Below are 25,647 nucleotides of genomic sequence, written 5' to 3'. Positions count from 1 at the left end.
GTGTGTCTATGTATGTGTGTCTGTGTCTCTCTGTATTTGTGTGTGTATCTGTATGTATCTGTGTGTGTCTCTGTATGTGTGTGTGTCTATGTAGGCAGTGGCGTACACACAATCCATGGGGCCCCGTATGTATGTGTCTGTGTCTCTGTATGTGTATATGTCTCTGTATATGGCTGTGTCTCTGTATGTGTCTGTGTGTGTGTCTGTCTGTGTGTATATATGTGTGTATCTGTCTGTATGTGTGTGTATGTCGAGGGGTGTATGTGTGTGTATGTCGAGGGGTGTATGTGTGTGTGTGTCTGTGTGTATGTGTCAGGAGGGATAGGGGGGGCATGGATACTTTATATCCATATAAACACACTACAGCCCTTGCACTAACACACAAACACACTATACACATTCTAAACCCATATGCACACACCACAGCCCCTGCACTAACAGAAAAACACACTATACACACTCTAAACCCATATACACACACTACAGACCATGCACTAACATAGAAACACTTCACACACTTTATACCCATATATACACCATTGTATATACAGCCATTGAGGATATGTCAATTCCCAGCACTCCTGCAAGGTCTGTCGCCCCATCTCACAGAGGGGACAACGCCAGCACATCTTCTCTCAGGTCTTGGACCATACCTAGGATCACGGCCGAATTAAGGCGTAGGAACATACCCTACACTGTCATTGCCAGAAAGGCTTAACTTTATATGGCTCAACACCAACACGGATAACACCGGGGCTGGCAAGGGCCCCAGTGGTGCCCAGTCATCCGACCTCCAGGCCGTCCTATCGCCTTGTCCTCATTGGGATGGATTACCGATAGGCTGGACCGTTTGGATGCTAGTGATAAGCCAGAGGCACCATATGGATTAGTTACTCCAGAACCTACTGGTCTTGCTGGCACCCTAACTGGTAAATTCATTGGTCCACTAAAGAACCCAAACATTATCAACCCAGCACACATGGTGCCAGCTAATAATAAGAAGGATATCTTGGAGGGCAAGGATGTCAATCTAGTTTCGCTGCTGATTGCCTCCCAAGATATTCTTGAGAACAAGACTTATTCTTATGGCGATGTCTCTGTTGTACTGAAGGCTAGGTACCCCAGGTTGAATAGGAAGTTGTCAATTCCTGAGTTCATCCTGGGCTTCGGTATTTATTGGGACGTGGTGTGCTTGGTGTATCCTGAGTGCAGAGAGGAATTTGATCTGTATTTACACAAGGTGGTGGACCTGGGGCATAAGTATGGAGGTACATAATTTTATCATTACCATATATCGTTCTCCGCAAAGGCATCTGCAGCTCTGGCTCAGTTCAATTTCCAGACGGACTGGAGCCAGTTGGACACGGAGCTGTTTTGCAGGAACTTTGCAGGTCTCAGGTCTCTAGCTTGTGATATTTTCTCTTCATCCTTCCCTATCCCAACCTCCTCAGCTAAACCCGTGAAGGTGATCAAGGACAAGCTTGGGTGTAATATTGTTTTTCTGGGTAAATCCCAGATTTGCAATAACTTTAATGCAGGTTCCTGTGGATTTAGTGCTTGCCGGTTGTTACATGTGTGTTCTCTTTGTTTTAGGGTTACCAAAAAGAGAATGCACACTTGAACCACCAATGTAAGTTATGCAAATATTTAATGAACCAATAATAGGCATAAATTGCATACAGCAAAAATACAATGTGACAATATAAAGGCATAAAACTAAAACAGTAATAATTTACCAAACCTCTCAAAAGGCTAAACTGGCAGAAACACAGGTCCCCAATACCCTCAACGTTTTGGCACCAACTGGCTGCCTTTTTCAAGGGTGTTTAGGGCACATGCCAAGACAATGTGTCCCAATAAATTGCTCCCGAAACTCTACATGGCTTCAATCAATGTGACTTGTTTCGCCGAATTATTGCATAATTGGTGGCTGGGTTCACGGAAGGGTTCCATACGGGAATCATTTACACGCTATCCGGTATTGTAGAATGCAAGAACCTGCTGTCCGCCCTTGACAAAACCAATAGCTGTTAATGCTCTCTTACAGATTGAATTGGATCAAGGTTTCCTACTAGGGCCGTTTAGTTCCCCACCTTTCTCAGTATGGAGAACTAACCCTCTAGGGGTGATCTCTGGTAAAAATTCAGCCAAGCAAAGGTTGATTGTCGGCCTCTCTGCTCCCCATTCTTCCATGACCCCTAGTCTGAGCTCTCTCATTCCTTCATAGGAATTCTCCCTTCAATATGCCACCATAGATAACATCATTGATGCTAGTCTCACTGCAGGGATGGGGGCATGGCTCAGCAAGACTGACATCATTAAGCCTTCAAGCTCCTCCCAATCCATCCTTCTTTGTGTCATCTACACTGTGTTAAGTGGTAGGGGTCTTTGCTGAGACCTTGTGCTGGCTACTGCTCAACATCTGTAGATGCCCCAAAGTTATTCACTATTTATGACTTCTTGACTATTGAGATTAACTTATTTCCACCCAGTAGTCTGAGAGCCACGATCCTGCTTTTCCAATACCTGGGGGTCTCCATCTCTCCTAAAAAGTCAGAAGGACCCGACACGTTGATACATTTCCTGGGTATCAGGCTAGATTGACTAGAGAAAAGATCGACCACATTCTATCCAGCATCGATCTTACTCTGGCATCTTGTAATCATCAAGAATTACAGTCTCTACTAGGCTCCCTCAACTTTGCCACGATAATTATTTCGCAGGGCCGGGCTTTTATATCTAGACTCCTCAATCTGTTTCCCCTCTTTCAGTCTGATATTTCCTGTATTTCATTGGATGTTCCGGCTACCTCGGATTTACGCATGTGGCAGGAATTTCTCATTTATCCCTTTACTTACATCTGATTCCCTTACTAATTTTACAGGCACGGCTGCCACCTCAGACTTTGCTGCTATTTTTGGTGATAATAGGCTATGGGAGGTTTGTCTTACTGAAGTGCACAATGTACAAGTTTTTTCTACCACTTCTGCCCTGTTCGAGCTCTATCCTTTTGTAGCTGCTGCAGTGGCGTGGGGAGCAGCATGGTCAGGTCAGGTGGTGAGATGGTTTTCGGACAACTTAGCCATCTGCCATATAATTAACAAGGGTCGTTCTAAATCTCTGATCATCATGAGCTTTCTGAGGAAATTGACTTGGCTGGCTGCTAACTATAATTTTTTCTTGGTATGTGTCTGTAACGGAACCGCTGGCACCCCGACCGGGTACCCTCCGCTGACGGATGCTCCTAGTGCTTTCCGAGGTCTCCAAGCACTCCACCAGACACCATAACCACTGTAGACTCCCACGAACCGCCGCAGCTTGGTTGGGGTCTCGCCACGCTACCCACTCTGGACCCAAGACCAGGGTCTAGCTTCCAGTAGATGGACCTCTCCGAATTCCAGAGAGCAGGAACAGGAACAAGCTCTTAGCAGAGCTCAGCGATTATACCCTGGGGAGTATAGTGATTATAGCAATCCCCAGAGTGTAGTTCTCCAATCCCCCAAACATGAGCCGAAACTTCATGAAGGTACAAGATGATCTCAGGTGCTAGCACACCCAGTCTGCTTTTATTTCCATCTTACACATAAAAGACCGCCCACAGGGGCGGGGTAAAACAGCCAATAGCATAACGGTTACAACCCACAAGTTCCCTCCCCTCAGATAACCAGTTAACATAATTATTACAGCCAGGGAAAATACAGTTTTTATACATGTGCTATAACTTTAAAACCACATATTTGGAATCAGCACACTTTAAACATACACCCTTCCAAAAATCAGCCAAATCCCCCCAGTGGATCAAAAGTTAGCTGGAGGTCCCTTTATGACCGACCGCAAGCACATTTTCCTGCCCAAAACAGTTCCATAGAATTGGGCTGTGTGGCCGGTCAATTTCATGCGAAAAAATGACTATGTCCCATTTCGAACGGGACTTAGTCTCTGGAGCTGCAAGTTCAGTATGGAAGAAGGTAAGGGTCAGCGGCGTTCGGTAAAATGTGTAGCCGATTTTAGTTCCACAGAATCTTTAGCATACACCGCTGACCGCATTCGACTGAACAAAGATGGCCGCCGCCACGTGCAATTAACCTGCAGTAACCTCACAGCCTGGGAGGTAAATTGCCTGCACACTTTAACTTCTGGGTGGTCCGCCTGTGTGGTACTTGGTTCAGTAAGCCCTATTTACTGAACCAAGTGGGAGAAAGCCAGGAACAAGTTATTTTACAGGTCTGGGGACATAGTCTTAAAGGGACATTGTTCACCAAAGTTACAAGATGTCCCCAGACGGTTCTTAAAGGGCCATACACACACACAATAAAAGTTCATACTTTTCAGGGGCCATAGTCTTAAAGGGTATTGTTACCCAAAGTCTCAATATGTCCCCAGACAGTTCTTAAAGGGCCAGCAGCAGTACAATAAAATACCATTCACTGTGCTTAAAGGGCCAGCAGTCGCACAATAAAATACAATATGCCCAAATATAGTTCTCTAAACTTACCAATTTTCAAAGGGCCATAGTCAGCAGGTAGGAGGCAGGCAAACAGGCTTCTCCAATGCCCAGTGGCGAGGTTGGTTTCGTCACAGTGTCCATATTCATAGCATTCAGAATGTAGCAACTGATCATTTATCTCTCTCAATTTCAGGAATTCCACAAAGCTTTACTGACGGCAGCCTTGGTTGCTACCCCGGCTCCGTCATGGCAGGACATGACACTGGATTTGGAAATCTGTTAACTCATGGCAGGCTCCTTTTGCAATTGGCTTTGTCTGACAATACTAGAAAATCATATGACAGTGCATTCTGTGTTTATAACAGATTTTTGTTAGACTTTCAGGATGCCAATAAATATTCAATGGAAACTACTGTAGCTTTCACTTCTTTTTGCCATCTTAAGTTAAAATTATCTTACAACACCATCAAATTATATCTGACAGGGATACAACACCATATACTTACACATTGGCCAAACAACCACTGTTTCATGTCATCCTATCAAATCAAATTCTTCTCAAAACAACAGCAAGAAGAACAGCCAGGTGCAAACCATATAAGCGCTCCCTCAAGTCACCTTGTGTTTCTGTCTGAGGCTTGTAAGGATTTTTATGGTAATTTATTACTATTATTTTATTGTATCTGCCTTTACTTCTGTTACTTTGTTTATATTCATTTTTTCTTATATGTTTTCATTCTGGTACTTTTTTGTACATTATAAAATTTAAATATTTTTTGAGATTGTTATGGTGTGCATTCTATATTCTATATACATCCTATCAAATCAAAACCATACTAAAGGGCATTATAAATTCAAACCCTACACCACCATCTTCTAGATCACCTATTCACAGTCAACTCTTCCAATCATTGTTGGACCTCATAGATACTACCCCTTTCGATTAACACTAATCATGTCAAATACTAATCGTGTCAAACATGCCAAATACTAATCATCATTAAAACCTCCATCTGCTTAGCTTTGTATGGATTTCTTAGACCCGGAGAGTTTACCACTATAAACATCACATCCCAAGACGCCATTAAAAGATCCCAGATTGTTAAAATTCAAGATCACTATACAGGGAGTGCAGAATTATTAGGCAAGTTGTATTTTTGAGGATTAATTTTATTATTGAACAACAACCATGTTCTCAATGAACCCAAAAAACTAATTAATATCAAAGCTGAATATTTTTGGAAGTAGTTTTTAGTTTGTTTTTAGTTATAGCTATTTTAGGGGGATATCTGTGTGTGCAGGTGACTATTACTGTGCATAATTATTAGGCAACTTAACAAAAAACAAATATATACCCATTTCAATTATTTATTTTTACCAGTGAAACCAATATAACATCTCAACATTCACAAATATACATTTCTGACATTCAAAAACATAACAAAAACAAATCAGTGACCAATATAGCCACCTTTCTTTGCAAGGACACTCAAAAGCCTGCCATCCATGGATTCTGTCAGTGTTTTGATCTGTTCACCATCAACATTGCGTGCAGGGCCGTCTTTAATTTTGATTGGACCCTGGGCAAGCATTTACTTGGGCCCCCCTGACTACATATAGATACACCGACACACACACTGACACACATACAGACACACATGCAGATATACAGATACAAACACTGACACATACAGATACACACACAAACACAAATGGACAACATACAGATACAGAGACACATTCTGACAGACGTACTGACACAGACAGCCATACTGAAACACACATACACAAAGACATACTGAACCACACAGACATACAGATACACTGACAGACATACTGGCACATATACACACAGACAGATGGACATACTGAAACACACATACACTGACAGACATATTGACAAACACAGACATACAGAACCACACGGACACTGACAGACTCACACATAGACATTCTGTCACACATACACACAGACAGACTCATGCACACACAGACATACTGACACACTGACAGACATTCTGGCACACATACACACAGACAGACATACTGAAACACATACACACAGACACTGAGATTCAAACACACATACAGACATACTGACACACTGACAGACATTCTGGCACACAGACAGACAGACTGAAACACATGCACACAGACACTGAGAGACAAACACACACACAGACATATTGACACACTGACAGACATTCTAGCACACAGACAGACAGACTGAAACACATACACACAGACACTGAGAGACAAACACACACACAGACATACTGACACACTGACAGACATACTGGCACACATACACACAGACATACATACTGAAACACACATACACACAGATAGACATACTGAACCACACATACACTGACAGACTCACACACACACACACAGACATACTGACACACTGACAGACATCCTGGCACACATTCACACAGACAGACATACTGAAACACACATACACACAGATAGACATACATATATACTGACACACACACACACACACTCAGACATTCATGCAAAATGTGATAACCACCCTCCAGTTTCTTACCTTTTCCTGGAGGGTGGCTTCCCTGGGGTCCAGTGGGCTGGCTGGGGTGGCTGGGAGTTAAGCTCTCGCTCTCTCCCGGCCTGGCCCCCTTCTGAGCAGCTGGTCCTCCCGCGCGGTTCCGGTTTCTGTGGGAGGAAGTGACGCGCGGCGGTCACTTCCTCCCAGATGGCTGCCGAAAAGCAAGGGCCCGGTCGCGCTGTTAAAGCGCCAACGCGCCCGACCGGGCCCCTGCTGACACAGGCACCCATTTTGCCAAAGGAAAGGAGGTTGCCTAATAATTATGCACACCTGATATAGGGTGTTGATGTCATTAGACCACACCCCTTCTCATTACAGAGATGCACATCACCTAATATGCTTAATTGGTAGTAGGCTTTCGAGCCTATACAGCTTGGAGTAAGACAACATGCATAAAGAGGATGATGTGGTCAAAATACTCATTTGCCTAATAATTCTGCACGCAGTGTATACTATCCCTAAACCACACTAAAACCACACCAAAAGATCAACTGGTAAAGATTCCCTATTACCCTGCCGGCAACAAATGGTGCCCGGTACAGGTACTAGATAAATTCCTAACCATTGTTCCCGGTTCCTCTGACCAACCTTTATTAAACTTACATGGCAATGCTCTCACCACGAGTAAATTCATGCTCTATATTAGAGTATTACTGGCAAGATTAGGTCTTAATCCATCCCACTACTCAGGACACTCCTTTCACATTAAAGCCACCACTGCTTCTAGTAGGAACATACCGGTACATATTATCAAATCATTAGGACAGTGGAAATCATCTGCATATACCAGATACATACCTCAACCAATACAGGAAATACGTGAAGCTTTTTGTAACATGAACATGTGATATATGCTATATGATTGTCAAATTGTAGGCTGCAATAAATCTTGTATGGTATACTCATTTTTGCCTTCTTTTATTACAGGTCTACCGCATCGTCGGTTTCGGTACACCACAACCGACTGTTCATATTTTCTATATGGTTCATATTGTATAAGTTATATACTGTCATTATGGCTTCTATGCCCTGAACACAAATATATATATATATATATATATATATATATATATATATATATATATATATCTACAGTGGAACCTCAGAATTTGTACTTAATCCGAGTTCCAAGGTTCCACTGTGTATATATATATATATATAAATTATAAATATGCACAAACTGCATCCACTACACACACACACACTCTGCATCCACATGCATTAACACACACCGTGTCCACGTTATACACACAATGCATCCACTCTACACAAACTGCATCCTTATGGATGGGCTTGGAGGTGGGCCCTGTGGGCAGGCTTGGTGGTGGGCCCTAAACGTTGGGCTTGGAGGAGGGCACCAAAATGTCTGATTTCAGCCATAAATGGAGATGCATTCAATACACTGCACAATCAACTGGACATGACATTTTTAGTTCATAATTGACCTACTATTCTGTATAATTACTCTTGTGTACAATAGCTTGATAGTGAAGAACACAATGTGCTTCATCTCTGGATCCAGCAATGTAAATGAATAACCTTATTTGGCAATACTTTGCAAAACTGTAAGCCAGACATGGCTTTACCAGTTATACATTATCTTCAAAATGCAATCTGCCAAACCATTGCGTCATAATCACTCAGCACTTTTATTACACCTGTTCTTAATTGGCACAGCCATAGCCTTAGATCAGTTTTGGTTAGATTTTCTCATTTTCAAAAGCAATGTTATATATGTCTATAGGTTCACTACTAAGTATTCAGTAGATGTTTTAAAAATTATAAATATTGATTATATTATATAATAATATTGATTATATCACTAAAATGGTACCTCTCAAGGGGATATTTTAGGCAGCAATGGAACAGTTAGTTCTTGAATTACACGTGTTGGAAACAGGAAAAATGGACAAGCAAAAAGACCCGAGTCACTTTGACAAGATCCAAATAGTGATTGCTATACTACTCGATCAGAACATCTCTAAAATGGCAAATCTTGTGGGGTGTTCCCAGTATGCAGCTGTGCCAGAAGACAGGCAGTCTGCATGGGAAGAGTTGGACAAATCCTGATCTTGACCTGTCTGACTATTCTATACCTCTCTCTGTACACATATATACGTTAAAGTCCGGCCACTCTAGGGCCCGGTAATATATCTTGGTTGGTGTATCAGTAAAGATCTCCTTAGTTTGCGTGTTAGGGTGGTTAAAGGCATCCTATAGTGCCAGGAAAACAAACCTGTTTTCCTGGCACTAAAGGGTTAATAGGTCTCCCCCCCTCCCTCGGGCCCCCCCTCCCGCTGGAGGTTAAAACCCCTTTAGCCACTTACCTTAATCCAGCGCTGGGCTCTCTCAACACTGGTGACCTTTCCTCCTCCTGCCGTCGTCAGCTCTCGAGTGGAGCCGAATGCACATGCACGGCCAGAGGCGCGCGCACATTCAAACCCGCCCATAGGAAAGCATTACTCAATGCTTTCTTATGGGGATCTGAAATGACGCTGGACTCCGTGAGGATGTCAGCATCATTTCAGCGCCATTTTGCACTGAGAATCGCAGGAGACAGTCACTAGAGGCTGGATTGTAAACATATGATTTTAGCTGCAGGGTCAGCATTGTGCTGAAGTGGTCTGGGTGCCTATAGTGGTCCTTTAACCTTGAGACATAGTAAGGATTCCTCTGTCTTCCAGCAATTTGGGAGACTTAGGAGTATCTTTTTCATAACTCCTCATACTCCTCATGTGTTTATGCATTTGCATATACATATTTATGTGTGTGTTTGTATAAATATAAAGTGTACCATCTTCTGCACTGTCTGCTTGTTGTTTTTTTCCCCCTCTCCCCCTTCACTCTGCTCTTCAGAAATATATTTATGACCCCCTGCAAGAATGTTGTCTATTGTCTAACGAACCTCATGTATGTACGTATTGGGGAATTACGATGAAGCATAAACATAACTAACCCCATTCAACCTCCCCCCAATAACGACAGACAACGTGGTATGGATGAACAGGCCACAGCATTTATTATAACATAAATAAATTACTGTATAACACACCCATAACTCCATATATTAAACTCTTCTTTCTGTAACGAAATTGTTAGAAACAAATAATCATAAATAACATATATACATATACAATTCAACATACAGTGCTATACAGAGACCCCCATCCTTGCCAATAAACCTACAGTGGCTCCTAAACACCACTGCCTCTCACCTCCCCCCCGTCATAAAAACATATTCCAATGCCTGTCATCAGCCAACCTTATCCACGCTCGATGGGCACGAGACCTCAGGCAACCTAAAGTTAAACCTTTTGAAGCAGGGGAGGCTGAGACCTGTAAACATAAGGAACTTATTCCATCCTTAAACATAACCAAACTTAATTGGCAAGGACATACCCCCGCCACCAGACCCGCTGTTTTACCCCTAAATCAGCGGGGAAACCCCACCAAAACCACCCATGGCCTGTTCCACCGCCTCCTGCAGGGCGGGATTAAAAAGGTCGAGGTCCGTGAGGTGTACACCGTCCCCACAAAAAAAATGCGCCGCCTCCCGCTCAAAAACCCTATGGCGGACCGGGAGTCCCTGAGCCCCCAAAACAAGCTGGGAAACCCGCCTGTTTAACTTGCGCCGGCAACGCTCCATGGCACTCTGACTCCTGGCGCCACGCCAATAGTTGCGGGCAATAACTTCCGACCAGATCAAGCGCACGCCCGGGAACAAAACCGAGATGCGGGCCAAGTCCCGCTTCACTGCCGAGATCAAATCCCAGATGGGCACCGAACCCAGATCATTCCCCCCCAGGTGGATCACCAGGACACTCGGCGCACCAAGGAGCAGAGACAGCCGCACCAACTCGGGGAGGAGCCGTGACCACCTCATACCCCGCGCACCGAGCCATCGAACTTCCGCTTCGGAAGGCGTGAAACCCAACCTCGAACCTCCAGGCCGAACCGCCGCACGCTGCCCAGCCCAGTAAACATAAGAGTGTCCGACGATCCAGATCCTGGTGGGAACCGAAACTGTGGAAAGAAATCACGTCAATAAACCGGCCGGACGAACATAGGAAACATAGCACCTCGAGTCCCACCTACCAATCCTCTGAACCACCTGCGCTGGCATGCCTAGCCGAGAGGCCTCGGTCGCCGCCCCAATCCGGAAGGAATGGCCCCCGAACTCCTTGCTATCCAACCCCATTGCTTTCAGCCCCAAACGAAACACTCTAACAAACTGGAAATGGGAAAGGAAACTCCCATCCCCATGCACCAGGAGAGGCAGCGCAGGAGAAGAGCGCACAGCACAATATTCCCCAAAGGACCACACAGGACGAATGCCGGAACCCGGCACAGCCCCCAAACGGACCCACTTACCCTTCCCCAAGACATCCGTCTTAGAGCGGCGAATCCGGAACGAGATCTGATCAGTGACGCCCGAAACGTCACCAAATAGCACCCCCCCTACCTGCCGCCGGCTGGGGCACACTAGCTCCGCAATCCGCATGGCGCCGAAGAATGCCAGGGAAAAGGCAAGGCGAAACAGCTGAACCTCGAAATCCGAATGGCAAACCCCGTGCAACGCCTCACACAAAGCAGTTAGGAGCGTGCCCGAGACAGGACGCCTTGAGTCCGGCACAGACACCCTCCCCGCCTCAAGCCTTTCAGTGCCTGACGTACAATGAACGACTTTGTAGCGTCCTCCCAACCTCGTAACTTAAACAGGAAGCTGAGTCCCGACAAGCGTGCCGAAATGGCCGAGGGAGGCTATCCCGCGGCCTCCCAGTCCCCTAAGAGCCGAACCAAACCCTGCAGACGAGAGGATGAGTCCCGGAAGCCCCCGCAGGACCCCTTCCACCCTTCCCATTCCCTCCAAACCTTATTATAGCGGTCCCATGTGGCCGCCGTGACCGACCCACGGACCAACTCCATCAGTCTGCCAGACCCAAGGACCACATCTCTGTCGGACACGGGACACCCTCCAGTTCGGCCTGTGGAGCCACCGCCCGAAACACGTCCCACTGTGAACGAGAGAGAGCATCGGCCATCACATTACGCACATCCGGGATGTGCACAGCCCTACAATACACATTCAGCTCCAGACAGCGCAGCACTAGGCGCCGGAGCAAGCGAACCACGGGGGGGGGGGGAAGATGCAGACAGCTGGTTAATAGCCTGGACTACACCCAAATTGTCACAATGGAAGACCACCCGCCTATCCACCAGCAGGGTACCCCATACCTCCAATGCTACCAAAATTGGGAAGAGCTCCAGAAACGCCAGATTCCGTGTGAGCCCCGCCGCATACCAGGTCTCCGGCCACGAGTCAGCGCAACATTTGGCGCCTAGAATGGCTCCAAAGCCGGCCGAACCCGCCGCATCGGTAAACAAATGGAGGTCTGCATTAGAGACCTCCGGGGCCTGCCAGTAAGACCTGCCATTATAGGAGGCCAAAAAGGAGTCCCAGACGGCCAAATCGGCCCATAAGGGCCGGGTAAGCCGAATAAAATGTAGCGGATGAGCGACCCCCGACGTCGCTGCCGCCAAGCACCTATTAAAGATACGCCCCATTGGCAAGATCCGACAGGCAAAATTGAACTTCCCCAGCAAAGACTGCAGGCAGCGCAGCTGGTTCTTACGCCGCCCCAGGGCACGGGACACCGCTAGGCGCAGCCGAGATTCCCCAGCCATCGAATCGATTTCGATGCCCAGAAAGCTCAAGCACGTGACCGGACCCACCGTCTTGTCATGAGCCAATGGAACCCCGAAGCGCTGAAACACCTCCCCGAGAACCCGCAGCAGGAGAGCACAGACGTGCGACTCCGCCGGGCCTACACACAGGAAATCATCCAGGTAGTGCAGGAGGGAAGCGACCCCCGCTTCCCTCCGCACCACCCATTCCAGAAAAGTGCTAAAGCACTCAAAATAAAAACAGGACAGCGAGCAACCCATGGGGAGGCACATGTCCACAAAATACTGGCCCTCAAAGGCACACCCCAAAAGATGATGGCAATCTGGATGCACCGGGAGCAGCCGGAAAGCGGATTCCACATCCGCCTTAGCCAGCAACGCTCCCGGGCCCGCCGCTCTCACCATGCGAACCGCCGCATCAAAGAATGCGTAGGAAACCCTGCAAAGTTCCGTGGAAATGTCGTCATTCACCGATCCGCCACAAGGGTACGACAAATGGTGAATCAAACGATACTTCCCGGGATCCTTCTTGGGCACCACACCCAAGGGAGAAATCCGCAAATTCGCCATCGGCGGGGTGGAGAAGGGGCGGGCCATCCGACCCAAGGAGACCTCCTTATCCAATTTTTCTCGCACCACCTGAGGAAAAGCCCGCACGGACTTGAGGTTCCGGACGGAGAGCAGCGGAGGGCACTCCGCGAAAGGGATCCAAAACTCCTGCTCAAACCCATCCACCAGGATACGCGCCGCAGCCCGATTCTCATAAAGGTCGAGCCACGGGCGCATCGCGTTTACGAGGACCGGCGTCGTCGCCCTTAGCCCCCATGTCCCCTTTCTCCCCGCTCGAAACAGCGGGAGGCGGGATGGGCCCCACCGCAGCCGGAGCATTCGTGCTTAAACCGGCACGAGGACCCCCACTTACAGAGACTGTCATTAAATTTCCAACAACAGCCGGACCTCTGACTGGAGGCCGATGAGGAGGAGGATGCGCCCCCACCGGCCCCCCCAAGAAAAGACGAAAACGCACCTTGTTGAGGGGCAGGATGAGTCATGATGGAAAGCCATAGACCGATATCCATCTGGTCCCACGACAGCGAGGGACGCACTGCCAGCCGCTGTCGAAACTGCTCGTCGTACCTCCACCAACTTAGTCCCCCATAGGTGTGACAAGCGTTCCAAATCGTGTCCTGATAACAGAACAGAGCGGAACACTTCTGGGGAGACTTCTCTCCCACCACGCTGGCCAAAATAGAGAACGCCCAAATCCAGTTCCCAAAGTTTTTGGGAATTTTGCGAAAACGGTACTTCTCCCTATCCTTTTCCGACTCCTTGCTGTCCTTGTCCGCCACGGGAGGAGCCTCCTCCAGCGGCAGAAGGGAAAATATTTCTACAAACTCCCCTTTCCAAATTTTTTCCTTAGTCTCCTGCTTCAAGTGCAAGCCCAGGGGGCCGGACCAGCACATGTAAGCAGCACCCCGTGCCATGTCCGCGACCCCCCCGTCGAGACAAGCATCGCCCGCGGCGGAACCAACACTGGCCACCGCGGGCACCGGGGAACCCAGAGGCACCGCACCGCCACCCGACCCGGGTAGGGGCCCAGTAGTAGGAGAAGACAGAACCTGAGGAGGGAGCAGGGCAGGGGACCACGCTGACCAGAGCTGACCATCAATAGCATTACCGCTAACCGCCACCCCCTTCTCCCATTGATCCAAAAAAAAACTAAGACCTAAGAGGAACCCCCCCAACCCGGGACCCGCAGCGCCAGAAACGGAAGTAATAAGGTACTCACCGGTCGCAGACTGGCGATCCAAGCCCGGCACTGCGCTCACAGAAGGCTGAGGTAAGGAAACTGCAGTTCCAGCATCCACTGAAGACATCAGCTGTGATCCAGGCGCCACCTGCTGGACGGATCCATGAATTGCAGCAGTATCCTGAGAAGAGAGCAGCAGAGAGGACGTGAGCCCATGCCGCAGCAGAGATGGCCGAAGTAAGTGACCTGCAGGGGGTGAGGGGGACCAGGCAGGGCAAAGGGGGCAGAATAGAAGAGAGGGGGGGCAGACAGGGAGGAATGGGGACCAGAAGGAGGGGAAGAAAGGGCAGGAGGGGTAAGAAAAGCAGGGGGAGGGGTAAGAAAAGAAGGGGGAGGGGGAGGAGGCCCACCAGAGAAGGAGGGGGGGGCAGAAATCGGGCAGGAGGGAGGGGGACCAGGGGGCCCAGGAAAGGATAAGCTGGGCCCCCTGGAAGAAACAGCAGAGCGAGCAGGGGAAGGAGGGGAGACAGAGCCCTGGGAGCCTTCCTCACTGGCAGAGGAGGCTCCCGACGGCAGGGAGACCCCCCCCGGACCCTCAACGGCGGTACAGAGGTACCCCGCGCGGCCCGTGAGGGCCTACTCACCGCCCTACCGCCCCGCCGACCGCGGGGGGACCTGGACCGTTGCCAGAATCCGCCGCCCACCGCCCCCGGACCGCAAACCAGCACAGGCGGCCGGGGCGGATGGTGTAGAGGGGGATCCACGGGAAGGCCGCACGGCAACCGCACCAGGGGGCCAAGGAGTAGTCCCCGGCCAAGGAGTAGTAGGCCGCGCGGACGCGGAGGCAGCAGGCCACGCGGCCGCGGAGGCAGCAGGCCGCGCGGCGGAAGTAGGCCGCATCCCCGGCCTCGAAGTGGAAGGCCGTGCGGCAATGGAGGCGGCTGGCCATGCGGCAGTGGGAGGCCCCGTGACTGAAGGCCGTGACTGAAGGCCGTGCCACGCGTGCGGCCGTACAAGGCCGCAAATCACTCCTCCTTGTGGTAGGCCGCGTGTCTGGAGCCCCAGACACGCGGTTCCGGCGATGCCTCAGGCCTGGGCTCCCAGTCCTCAACCGGGCCCGAGGAGTGGGATCTGGGGAGAGCCTGGCAGGCGGTCGGGAACGCCTGCCAGTGCTGGTGCGGCCCCCAGGGGCAGGGACCGCAGGAGGAGCAGCAGGGGAGACCACAGGGGGTGCCCCAGGGGAGGGTAGGCCACAGGGGGTGCCCACACCGCTAGCCATACCTCCAGTAATGTTGGCAAATTGCTCCCTTAGTTGCCGGCCACCATCCAGCGCAGCAGCAGTGAAGACTACAGGCTGTGAAGACTTCAAGCTGTGAAGACTACAGGCCCAGGCAAACAGGAGCTGGAGACAGGAAGCTGTTTACTGGCCCGAATCCCAAGTGGCACTGAGGTAAGACCTCCCCCTACTAACTCACATAGCCCTAACCCCACCCTCACACATACACACACTACCAAAGACCCTCCCATGCATCTATCCCCACACTCCTACATGTGCCCTTGTCCGCTTAGCTGCGCTATCTCCCCAGGGCCTTGTCGCTTTAACCCTTGTATCACAACTCAACTTTAAATTCTATGTGTCTTCCTGCTCAGAAATTCTTGAAACCTGAGAAAGCTTGTCATTAAAAAATTCTGTTAGTCCAATGAAAAAGGTATTACAAGATACGAATTTTATCTGTTTTTTACATCTACATCACTGGACTATTACGGCTACAATCTCTACTTGAACACTATGGAATATATATATATATATATATATATATATATATATATATATTATATATATATATATATATATATATATATATATATATTATATATATATATATATATATAAATATATATATATATATATATATATATATGTGTAAAACTGCTATTTGTTTAACCTCTGCATAAACTTTGTAAAAATTAACGTGTCCTTTCATGCCATCTCTCACACTTAACAGACCATACTGCGTTCTTTATGCTTCTCTTTAGTACTGTTGTTATTTAGTATGCACCTTTTTATTTATTTTGACTTATTGTGGTTTCCTAAGCATCATAACCACCATGCCCTTGTAGTGGTTATGGTGCTATTAGGCTGTCGGCTCCATCCCCCATTCCTTGGATAAACGGTTATCAAGAGGCTCCTGCTAGTTTATATACAGCATAATTGGATAGAAGTGATTGGCTGAGCATGTCCGCAGACAAGTCTGCCTATTATTGTCATTCAAGTATGAATAGAATTGCTATTGCTAACACAGAAGTGGAACAATAGTCAAGCAATAGTCTAGAATGCTTGGTCAAACCACTCGAAAAACTGTTTGCCTAAGAACCAGGGGATATCAACAAAGCCTACAAGTACCATAATTACTGCAGCAAAATATTGTGCTTCCGGTGCTTACACTGAAGGTTTAATGGCAAAAGACTCTATCTACTAAATAAAAGACATTAAGGAATCATTAATCTTTCTGACTATGCTTATGTCAGAGTAATTATTTGTCATATTTATCACTGACAATATGTCATATTCAATAATGTCATAAGGTTTTTGTTTAAGCTGTCCCCCAGTCTGCATCCATCCTTTTCCTGTAATGTGTACTGTTTAATATCCTTTAAATATAGTTTAAAGACACATGCATTTTAAGCTTTGGAAAAAAACACTTTCGGGTTAAATCTTTTTTTTTCATTTGCTAGAATGATTAAAGGTAGAGATAAAAAAAAAAAAACAGGTTGCACCAGATATTAGTGTAGATATGCTAAACACCACTAATAATCAGAGGTAGTAAAAAAAATATTCGCGAAATAGTCCCCAAATCAATTGATAGCAGACTTTTTGAGGGGAGGTGAAGTATGGATAATTAATTTTGACATTACTGTGACGTTTGTGTAGTTATGTAATCACAAATATTACCTTGCAGTCGATATAAATGACTAAAAAAAATTTTACTATCTGGAAAATCACAGCAAAAAAGATAGGTTTAATTATTATACAATGGAATTCATGATAAATTTAATCTGTTTTCAGGTTTTCAAACATAGTTTTCTATTGGAAAAAAGGAAAAAGTTTTATATTAACTTATGGAAATGACATGGTTTTCATAGGATTTGTGGTGCTTCCAGTTAGCAGAACAATAACCAGCCTCATCTTTAGACTTTAATCATCGATTCTGGGTATAAAACACCCCTTGCTTCTTTCACCCACACTTGAACCAGGATGAAGTCTGCTTAAAGCCATTTCTTAAGTAATTATCTACTTCTAAAGGTAAGAGAAAGCGAGATTTCATTTCCAAAGAATGCTTTCATCTAGACAGCACTAAAATACACGTTGCTTCTATGGAAATAGCATTATATTCTATATAGAACATTTACATAGTTTGAAAAAAATGCAGATAATTTGTGGCGTTTAAAATAATCAAGAATTGCAACATGCTAAGCTTTTCACCACAGAGGAGCAATTTTTTTTTATTAACCCCTTCAGGACGGAGTCAATAGTACACGTTCTGATCAAAACAAAACGTAAACAAAAACTGGAATTTGCGCTATATGTCTGTTCAACCGTAATTCACCTCTTTCATATTAAATGCACCCACACTTATTATATATCATTTTGTTCAGGAGAAACAGGGCTTTCATTTCATATAAAATATTTATATATCAAACATAATTTATTATGAATAAAATTTTAAAAAATGTGAGAAAATAAGATTTTTTTTTAAATTTGTATTTCCGCCTGCCATTTTAGCTGTGAATGTCATAATACTGTTAGGTTTTACTGCAAAAAAAATGCACATATTTGTAATCAGCGATGTCTCACGAGTACAACAGTACCCCCCATTAACAGGTTTTATGGTGTTTTGGAAAGTTACAGGGTCAAATATAGAACGTTCCATTTTCAAATTGAAATTTGCCAGATTAGTAATGTTACCTTTGAGACGGTGTGGTAGCCCAGGAATGAGAATTACCCCCATAATGGCATACCATTTGAAAAGGTAGACAAGTCAAGGTATTGAAAGTGGGGTATGTTTAGTCTTTTTTAGTAGCCACTTAGTCAGAAACACTGGCCGAAGTTAGCGTTCATATTTGTTTTTGTGTGAAAAAAGCAAAAAATGAATATTTGGCCAGTGTTTGTGACTAAGTGGCTACTAAGAAAGACTGGACATATCCCACTTGCAATACCTCGGGTTGTCTGCTTTTGCAAATGGTATGCCATCATGGGGGTAATTCTCATTCCTGGGCTACCATACGCTCTCAAAGGCAACATAACTAATCTGGCAAATTTCAATTTGAAAATGGAACGTTCTATATTTGACCCTGTAACTTTCCAAAACACTTAAAACATGGGGGGGGGGGGGGTACTGTTATTCTCGGGAGACTTCACTAAACACAAATATTAGTGTTTTAAAACAGTAAGACATATTGCAACAATAATATAGTCCATAAAAGTGCAGTTCGTTTGTAAAAAATGCAAAAAACGTCACTTTTACTTAAAATATCATCGTAGTACCCCCTATGTACAGGTTTTATGGTGTCTTGGAGAGTTACAGGGTCAAATATAGTGCTTGCGAATTAAATTCTCTGCACTTTCTCCCTGCGTTGTCAGGCATGTCAATCAAATTTTAATTAATCAAATCACATAATTATGTTAAAAGATTACTTAAATATACATGTAGAATTTTAATATATGTATTTAAATTCTACGTGTATACTAATGTAATCTTTTATGTAATTATATGTATTTATTTATATATATATATATTTGCGGTTATTTGTATTTTATATATAGATAGATATATATAGAATGTCATTCTAAGTGTATTTTGTTACCAATATATATATATTAATAACAAAATACAGTTAGAATGAAATTACATATGGATATATAATTTATATTACATTTTGTTTCAATATTTTATTTATTTATTTTATTATTTTATTATTTTTATTATACGTATATATATATATATATAGATCTATTATATATATAATATATATACATATTATATATATGTAACATCATTCTAAGTGTATTTTAATACTAATATATATACTTATATTAGTATTAAAATACACTTTGTATGACGTTACATATATATAATATGTATATATATTATATATATATATAATATATATACATATATTATATATAAAAAAATACTTTAAATTTATTTTTAAACATGTTTAATTTTTTTTTTTTTACACTACCTACCAGCAGGGGGACTGTCTGATATTTTAGACAGTCCACCTGCTGGCAGATCCATAACCAGCTATAGGGGGCCATGTGACCGCTCTTTGAGAGTGATCACATGGCCCCCGGGGGCCTCATTTGCCGTGGGAGGGGTGCCTGGGCTGTCAGGCAGCCCTCCAGAAGAGGATCGCGGTGGAGGTGAGTACCGCCGAGGTCCTGGGGGCTGCAGCCGTTACGGAGTTCCATGCCGCCGCAACGGCTTTAAAGCCCATTTAAAGCGCGACGGCATGGAACGCCGTAACGGCGTTAAGGGACTAAATGTGTCTTATCAGCATATTCTGCATGGACAGGAGGATTCTGGGATACTTGGGAAATGCAATGCAAGCACAAGCTAGCTCTAGTATGCAAAGAGTACAAAAAACAGCATTGATATTCTATCAACCTCTGCCATTTTTTATATGTGTATTTGTAAAAGTTACAATGATAGACAGACAGGCAGACAGACAGGCAGACAGACACTCAGGCAGACAGACAGACATAGATAGACAGATGATAGATAGATAGATAGATAGATAGACAGATATATGATAGATAGATAGATAGATAGATAGATAGATAGATAGATAGATAGATAGACTTGTTTCCTTTAAAACTTTTATAACTAGCCCCTTGGTTTTTATATAACAAGGGATTTATGTACTAAATTGAGCACTGAGTGTAACTGACATGAGAACTGCATTTAATTTAAGGCCATAATAGCTGAGCTGGAAAATAATTAGATCTAATATTTTCTTTTTTTCAGTTGATCAATTTTTGTTTTACATTTTAAATTTCCCTTGTCAATTTTCTACGTTTCCAGTACAAACTGTGAGTGGACAGAGCATTCTAAAATCAATTTGTGAAAGACAAATTTGCGACTTTTATTTGTTGTTATTTATGCTTGGTTACTTTAGAAATAAGTGTGACTGCTATCAGTTATTTTTTTATATACATTCTTTATTTATAAAGATTTTGATTTTTGGAGTGGGGAAACAGAAGAAAAACAGGGGGTAGACAGCAATTTAGTTAATACAGCGTTTGCATTTGCTTATCGTGTTATACTATTCTTCAAAGCATTTGGTTACATCGCACTTTCTACGTATTTGCGTTATTCATTTGTTTTCCAATTGCTTCCTCTTTTATTCTGCATGGTAGTTCAGTAGTCTACTCTACTGGTTGGGGTGGGGTACAGAAAGAAAAGGGGAAGGGGAAGGGTGCCCTGTTGAGTTGACCTTTTGTGGTTATTTTGGTGTGGTATCCTCTTGCTAGGCTTTGGGTCAAGTTTGTTGTGCAACTTTCGGTTGTGTGATTATGTGGGTGGCTGATTGGGTTGTTGGGTTGCAACACTTCTCTTTGGAGTCTTTGGGTGGGGTGGGAGGTGGGTTGGGGGCTGTGTGCCTGTTGTTTGTTGGTCTCTTCGTAGCTTGTGAGCTTGTGTGGCGTTTTGGTCAGTGCGTGTGTGGTCGTCTGTGGTGCTGTCTAGGCGTGTGTGTGGGTGTCAACTTGTATTTGAGTCTCGATCTGGAGTGTGTTGTGTTTGAGTGTTCATGGTTAGTGTGTTTTAGTTTTGTATTATGTTTTTGTGTGTCCCGGGACATAGACTGTGTTGCTCCGTTCCCTTTTGGTTGGTGGGTGGCTGTTTTCTGGGTTCACTGTGTGATTTTTTTTCCCATGAATTCATCTTGTCACCCGTTTGTTATCGTGGTCCTGAAGTGAGTTTGCCCCTTGTTATTTTCTGGGTGTTTTCGGGTGTCGTTTGTGATTGGCTGGTCTCCCTCTGAGGGGTGATTTGTGTGCTGTAGAATATGTGTATCCGGTTGTTCTTTGAGGGATGTGTTATGAAATGGCCCTTGTCGTGCGGTTTCTGTTATGGTAAGTTCTGGGTCTGAAGGTTGGGGTGGGGAGGCCCGACTAAGCTCGGGGGTGGGTGGTGATTGAGGGCGTGGGGTCTGTGTGGTGTTTGTAGGTGAGGTATGAATGTTGCGCCATCGTGTGAGGTTGGTCCCCTGATGAGTACGGTAGGTTCGGGAATTCGTAGAACCATGGGTCCCAAATTTTATTGAAGTGTTTAGTCGTGTCGTGAATTAGCGCCGACATTTCATCCATTTTAATTGTGTCTTTAATTTTCCGTTTGATTGTATCTATTGCTGGCGTGTCAGGGCTTCCCCATTTTTCTGCAATTGCTCTTCTCGTGGCCAGTGCAATTTTGTCAATTAGTTTGTTTTGGGCCCTTGGAGTGCTTGCTAAGGGTTTGGACAAGAGCCATATCCATGGGTCAAGTGGTATGTCTGTATGTAGGATTTGTGAGACCATGGATGCTATTTGGTGCCATAACTGCACTGTGTGGGGGCACTCCCACCACATGTGGAGGTACGTGCCCCTCTGTCCGCAGCCCTTCCAGGACGAATCGTTCTCTGACCTGCCCATCTGTTTGAGTTTTAGGGGGGTGATGTACCACCTCATGAGCGTCTTGTAGGCTTGCTCTTTATGGTTAACGCATATTGAGATGGTGGCTGTGGCTTCCCATATGTCGGCCCAATCTGATGGGTCCTCCGCAGGTCCTATATCCCTCTCCCAAGCCGACACGTATGTGAGTGCTACGTCTTTAATGTGTTGTATTATGTGTGAGTATATCTCTGATATCTGGCCCTTGCGTGCTGGTGTTTGTAGGCATTGTTTTTCAAAGGGCGTCTTCGCTCTGGTCCCCCCCTGTGTTATTGTCGGTGTTTCTAAAAAGCTTTTTATTTGTAAGTGGCGGAACATGTTGAATGTGCGAAAGGGGGTGGTTTGTGGGAGTCCTGTAAATGGGAGCGGCTGGTCCTCTTTGTAGAAGTGGTATAGCCTAGTGAGGTTGTTATCTTCAAAGCGGTTGAAGTCTTTGGGTGTCATGCCCGGGGGAAATTGTGTGTTCCAGAGTATGGGGGTTAGTGGTGATGGTTGAGTTGTTAGCCCGCTTTTGTGCGTTATTTTATCCCATACCTAGACGGTGTTTAGGATTGCGGGGGATGTTCGGGGCAGGGGGGGTCTCGCTGGTCCAGGTAGCCATATGTACATGGAGGGGAAGTCCCTGCCAAATATGTTGTGCTCTAGGTCGACCCATCTTTTTGCCCCTGGTGTAACGTGCCAGTTCTGAGCTTGCGTTAGTTGGGCAGCCTGATAATAGTGGGTGAGGTGTGGTAGGCCTAGGCCCCCTTTTTTGTTGGGCACGTATAGGGTTTGTCTTTTTATTCTGGCGCGTCTGTTGGCCCATATAAATTCATCAATTTTGGTTTGCAGCTGTTTAAAGTCTGTGCTATCAGTTATTTAATGTGCAATTTGTCAAGCCATTCCAAGCACATGATTCATAACAAATGTGCTCCATTTTTAATTCCGTAGGAGCAGGGCTTAATATCAGAACATGACTTTCTATATATATCATGGGTTTTTAAAATCGTATTCCCCGGCAGAGTTATTACTAATAAAAACCAGCTATTGCTGGTTTTGTTGATGATCAGCTCTTAAAGTTACTCAACTTTACAGATAAGTATTGCTCTAATTATTTGCTACCATGGAAACATTTTTTATATATATATCTGTAGTAGTATGTAATTTCCGTAATCAAGAAAAATCAAAATCAAGTAAAAAAACAAAATAAAATAAAAAAAACGCAAACACGTCTGCAGGTTTCAAGATATTTCTAGAGGGATGTAATTGTTAAAACATAGTCCCTAATTAGGAATATTTGTTGTTCAGGCTTCTGAAACTCAGGCATAGAATTTTTGTGCAAAAGCAGATGCTTTAGACGAGTCGTTACTCTCTCATGTCCAAAAACAATTATCAACTCAAATATGTCTGGGTAAAGAAATCCAATCTGAGTCGTATTTAGACCAAGAAACCTCCTCTTTCGAGATATGAGGAGATCAGTCTTAGTGAATTGATCTAACCCAGGAGAAGGGAACCAGTATCTGGACAACAGTAGTCCCTTTCCTTCCCCCTTGAACTGAGTTTCCGCTTTCATTGAACTGTGACTGTCTTGAACTCTTTGACACCAGTCTGCTATGTAATATGCTACTATACTTTTCTAGTTAACAATTCCGTAAATCTTATTTTAACCTATGGTTGGAAAAAACAAAACACTTTTGTTGGAGAATATAGCATGCACTTTTATATTGTAACAAATGTAGATGATCTGTTTTAAAAGGAATCACGAAAGCTCTCTAGCTAGATCCCTTCAATAAAATGTCATCTGAAAATTCTGTAACGAAGTTAGCATTCAAAGAGTTTCACACCACCAATCAGAGCCTTGCAATCTTTTAACGGTTGTTATTGATTGGCTAGCGGCACATTCTAATGCTCCCAGTGCCATCTTGATCATTTTGACTACTTGCAATAGGGTGGAGTCAGGTCACTCCTGGCACCATAACCACTAAAGTGCACTGTAATGTATACGGTGCTTGGAGTGTTCCTTTAAAACAGCTCATAAAAAAGTCTGTTACAAAAATACAAACATATTAACCCATGATATGTATTCGATATTACATAAGAGACATTTCCAAACATTTCTGATTGAAAATATATATATATAATCTTATGTTTTTAAAAAAAAACATTCAAGGTTCACGTAAACACCTGCTTTTCAATTACTGTAAACATCAAAACCTCTGTGGCTACAAACTGTCTGGTTTAATTGAAGTCTGGATGTATGATTATTATTATATAAACAAGCTTATTCCAACTGCTGAGGAACAGACTAAGCTTTGGTTTTTTTTAAATAAGCCCAAACTTTATGCAGATTGTTGTGGCTTTCATTAATATGTAGCAAGAGATTTATTACAAGCAAACAATTATAGGAATGATTTGCATTGTTGGAGGAATCAAACTGGCTTTGTTTTCATATTTTATGTTATAATGTTTTATAAATGTTACATATTTATTTTATATAAATATATTTTTTATGCAATGATAATTGTTAGACTTCTGCACTGAGAACTTTTTATAAGTCTATGTCGAACAAACAAATGCTAATCTCATTACTCGAAGACTCTTTTTTTGTTGTTCATATTTGGTAATCAGGAAGGAATTTTTGGCTTAGCGTCTTCTTGGCTCTTTGTAAGAGGTTTATTTGTATTTCTAAATCAACACAGTCATTACACATGGCGTACGGGGCTCAGTAAATATTAAACCATTCATACAGCCGCAGGAAAAGTAACAACCAGTCTAAAGATGGAAATATCACCCTTAAAAATGCCAACATGCTCGGAACATCACTCTTCAGTAGTCTTTCTTGGGACAGAAGCATAGACAATACCATTAAATAAACATTTAGGAGCATGAATGATGATGATAACAAAAATAGTAAATCATGAGTACATTAAGTAATAAAAGTAAACTGCAAATAGGACTTTAGGAATATCACATTCAGTAAACATTGACATATTTCACTAACAGCTGAAAACAAAAATCAAGTACATATTATATATTTGTGGTTGGTGACAATAGTCGTAAGCATAACTTAGTAAAAACAGAATTTGTAGGTTAGTGTAAGCCGGTCGTGATCTGCCTAAGCTGACATTCGGAGTAGGCCTGAAGTAAAGAAGACCTACCTGATATTGTATTTGGAGGTTGTTTTTCCTCCACCCCCCTGCTTGCCACTCCCAGCAGTTAATTCCTTTTCAGTAACTGTCTTATCTCTCTTCCTTAGACCCAAACCATCCATCCCTGCAACATGAAGGCCATTTCATTTTACTCGGCTCTACCCACGAACCCTCCCCTCCTCCTACCCACCCTGGTTCCTTCTAACTATATAGCATGCACCTCCAGCTGTTTAGAACCACAGCCAATCACCTCCCTATTACCTTCACATGTTATCAGCTGCTGCAGTTATAATATTAAAGGAACACTATAGGGTAAGGAACACAAACATGTGTTCCTGAGCCTATAGTGTTTAA

At 44.3% G+C, this 25,647-nt stretch overlaps 1 protein-coding gene across 1 annotated transcript in view; it reads left to right on the top strand.

The window, feature by feature from the left end:
- The window catches only part of SLC34A1 (solute carrier family 34 member 1), a 146,860-nt gene that overhangs the window by 20,034 nt on the left and 101,179 nt on the right, over positions 1 to 25,647 (top strand). The window contains exons 2-5 of the mRNA XM_063446157.1: positions 841 to 1,102; positions 1,310 to 1,505; positions 1,594 to 1,630; positions 2,772 to 2,940. Of these exons, the coding sequence (XP_063302227.1) occupies positions 841 to 1,102; positions 1,310 to 1,505; positions 1,594 to 1,630; positions 2,772 to 2,940 (664 nt within the window). The remainder of the gene's footprint in view (positions 1 to 840; positions 1,103 to 1,309; positions 1,506 to 1,593; positions 1,631 to 2,771; positions 2,941 to 25,647) is intronic.

The sequence above is a fragment of the Pelobates fuscus genome, chromosome 3 (assembly GCF_036172605.1).
Source record: "Pelobates fuscus isolate aPelFus1 chromosome 3, aPelFus1.pri, whole genome shotgun sequence".
NCBI classification, from domain to species: Eukaryota; Metazoa; Chordata; class Amphibia; order Anura; family Pelobatidae; genus Pelobates; species Pelobates fuscus.
Note: the sequence above shows the minus strand (reverse complement) of the source record. Positions and strands in the feature narration are given on the sequence as shown.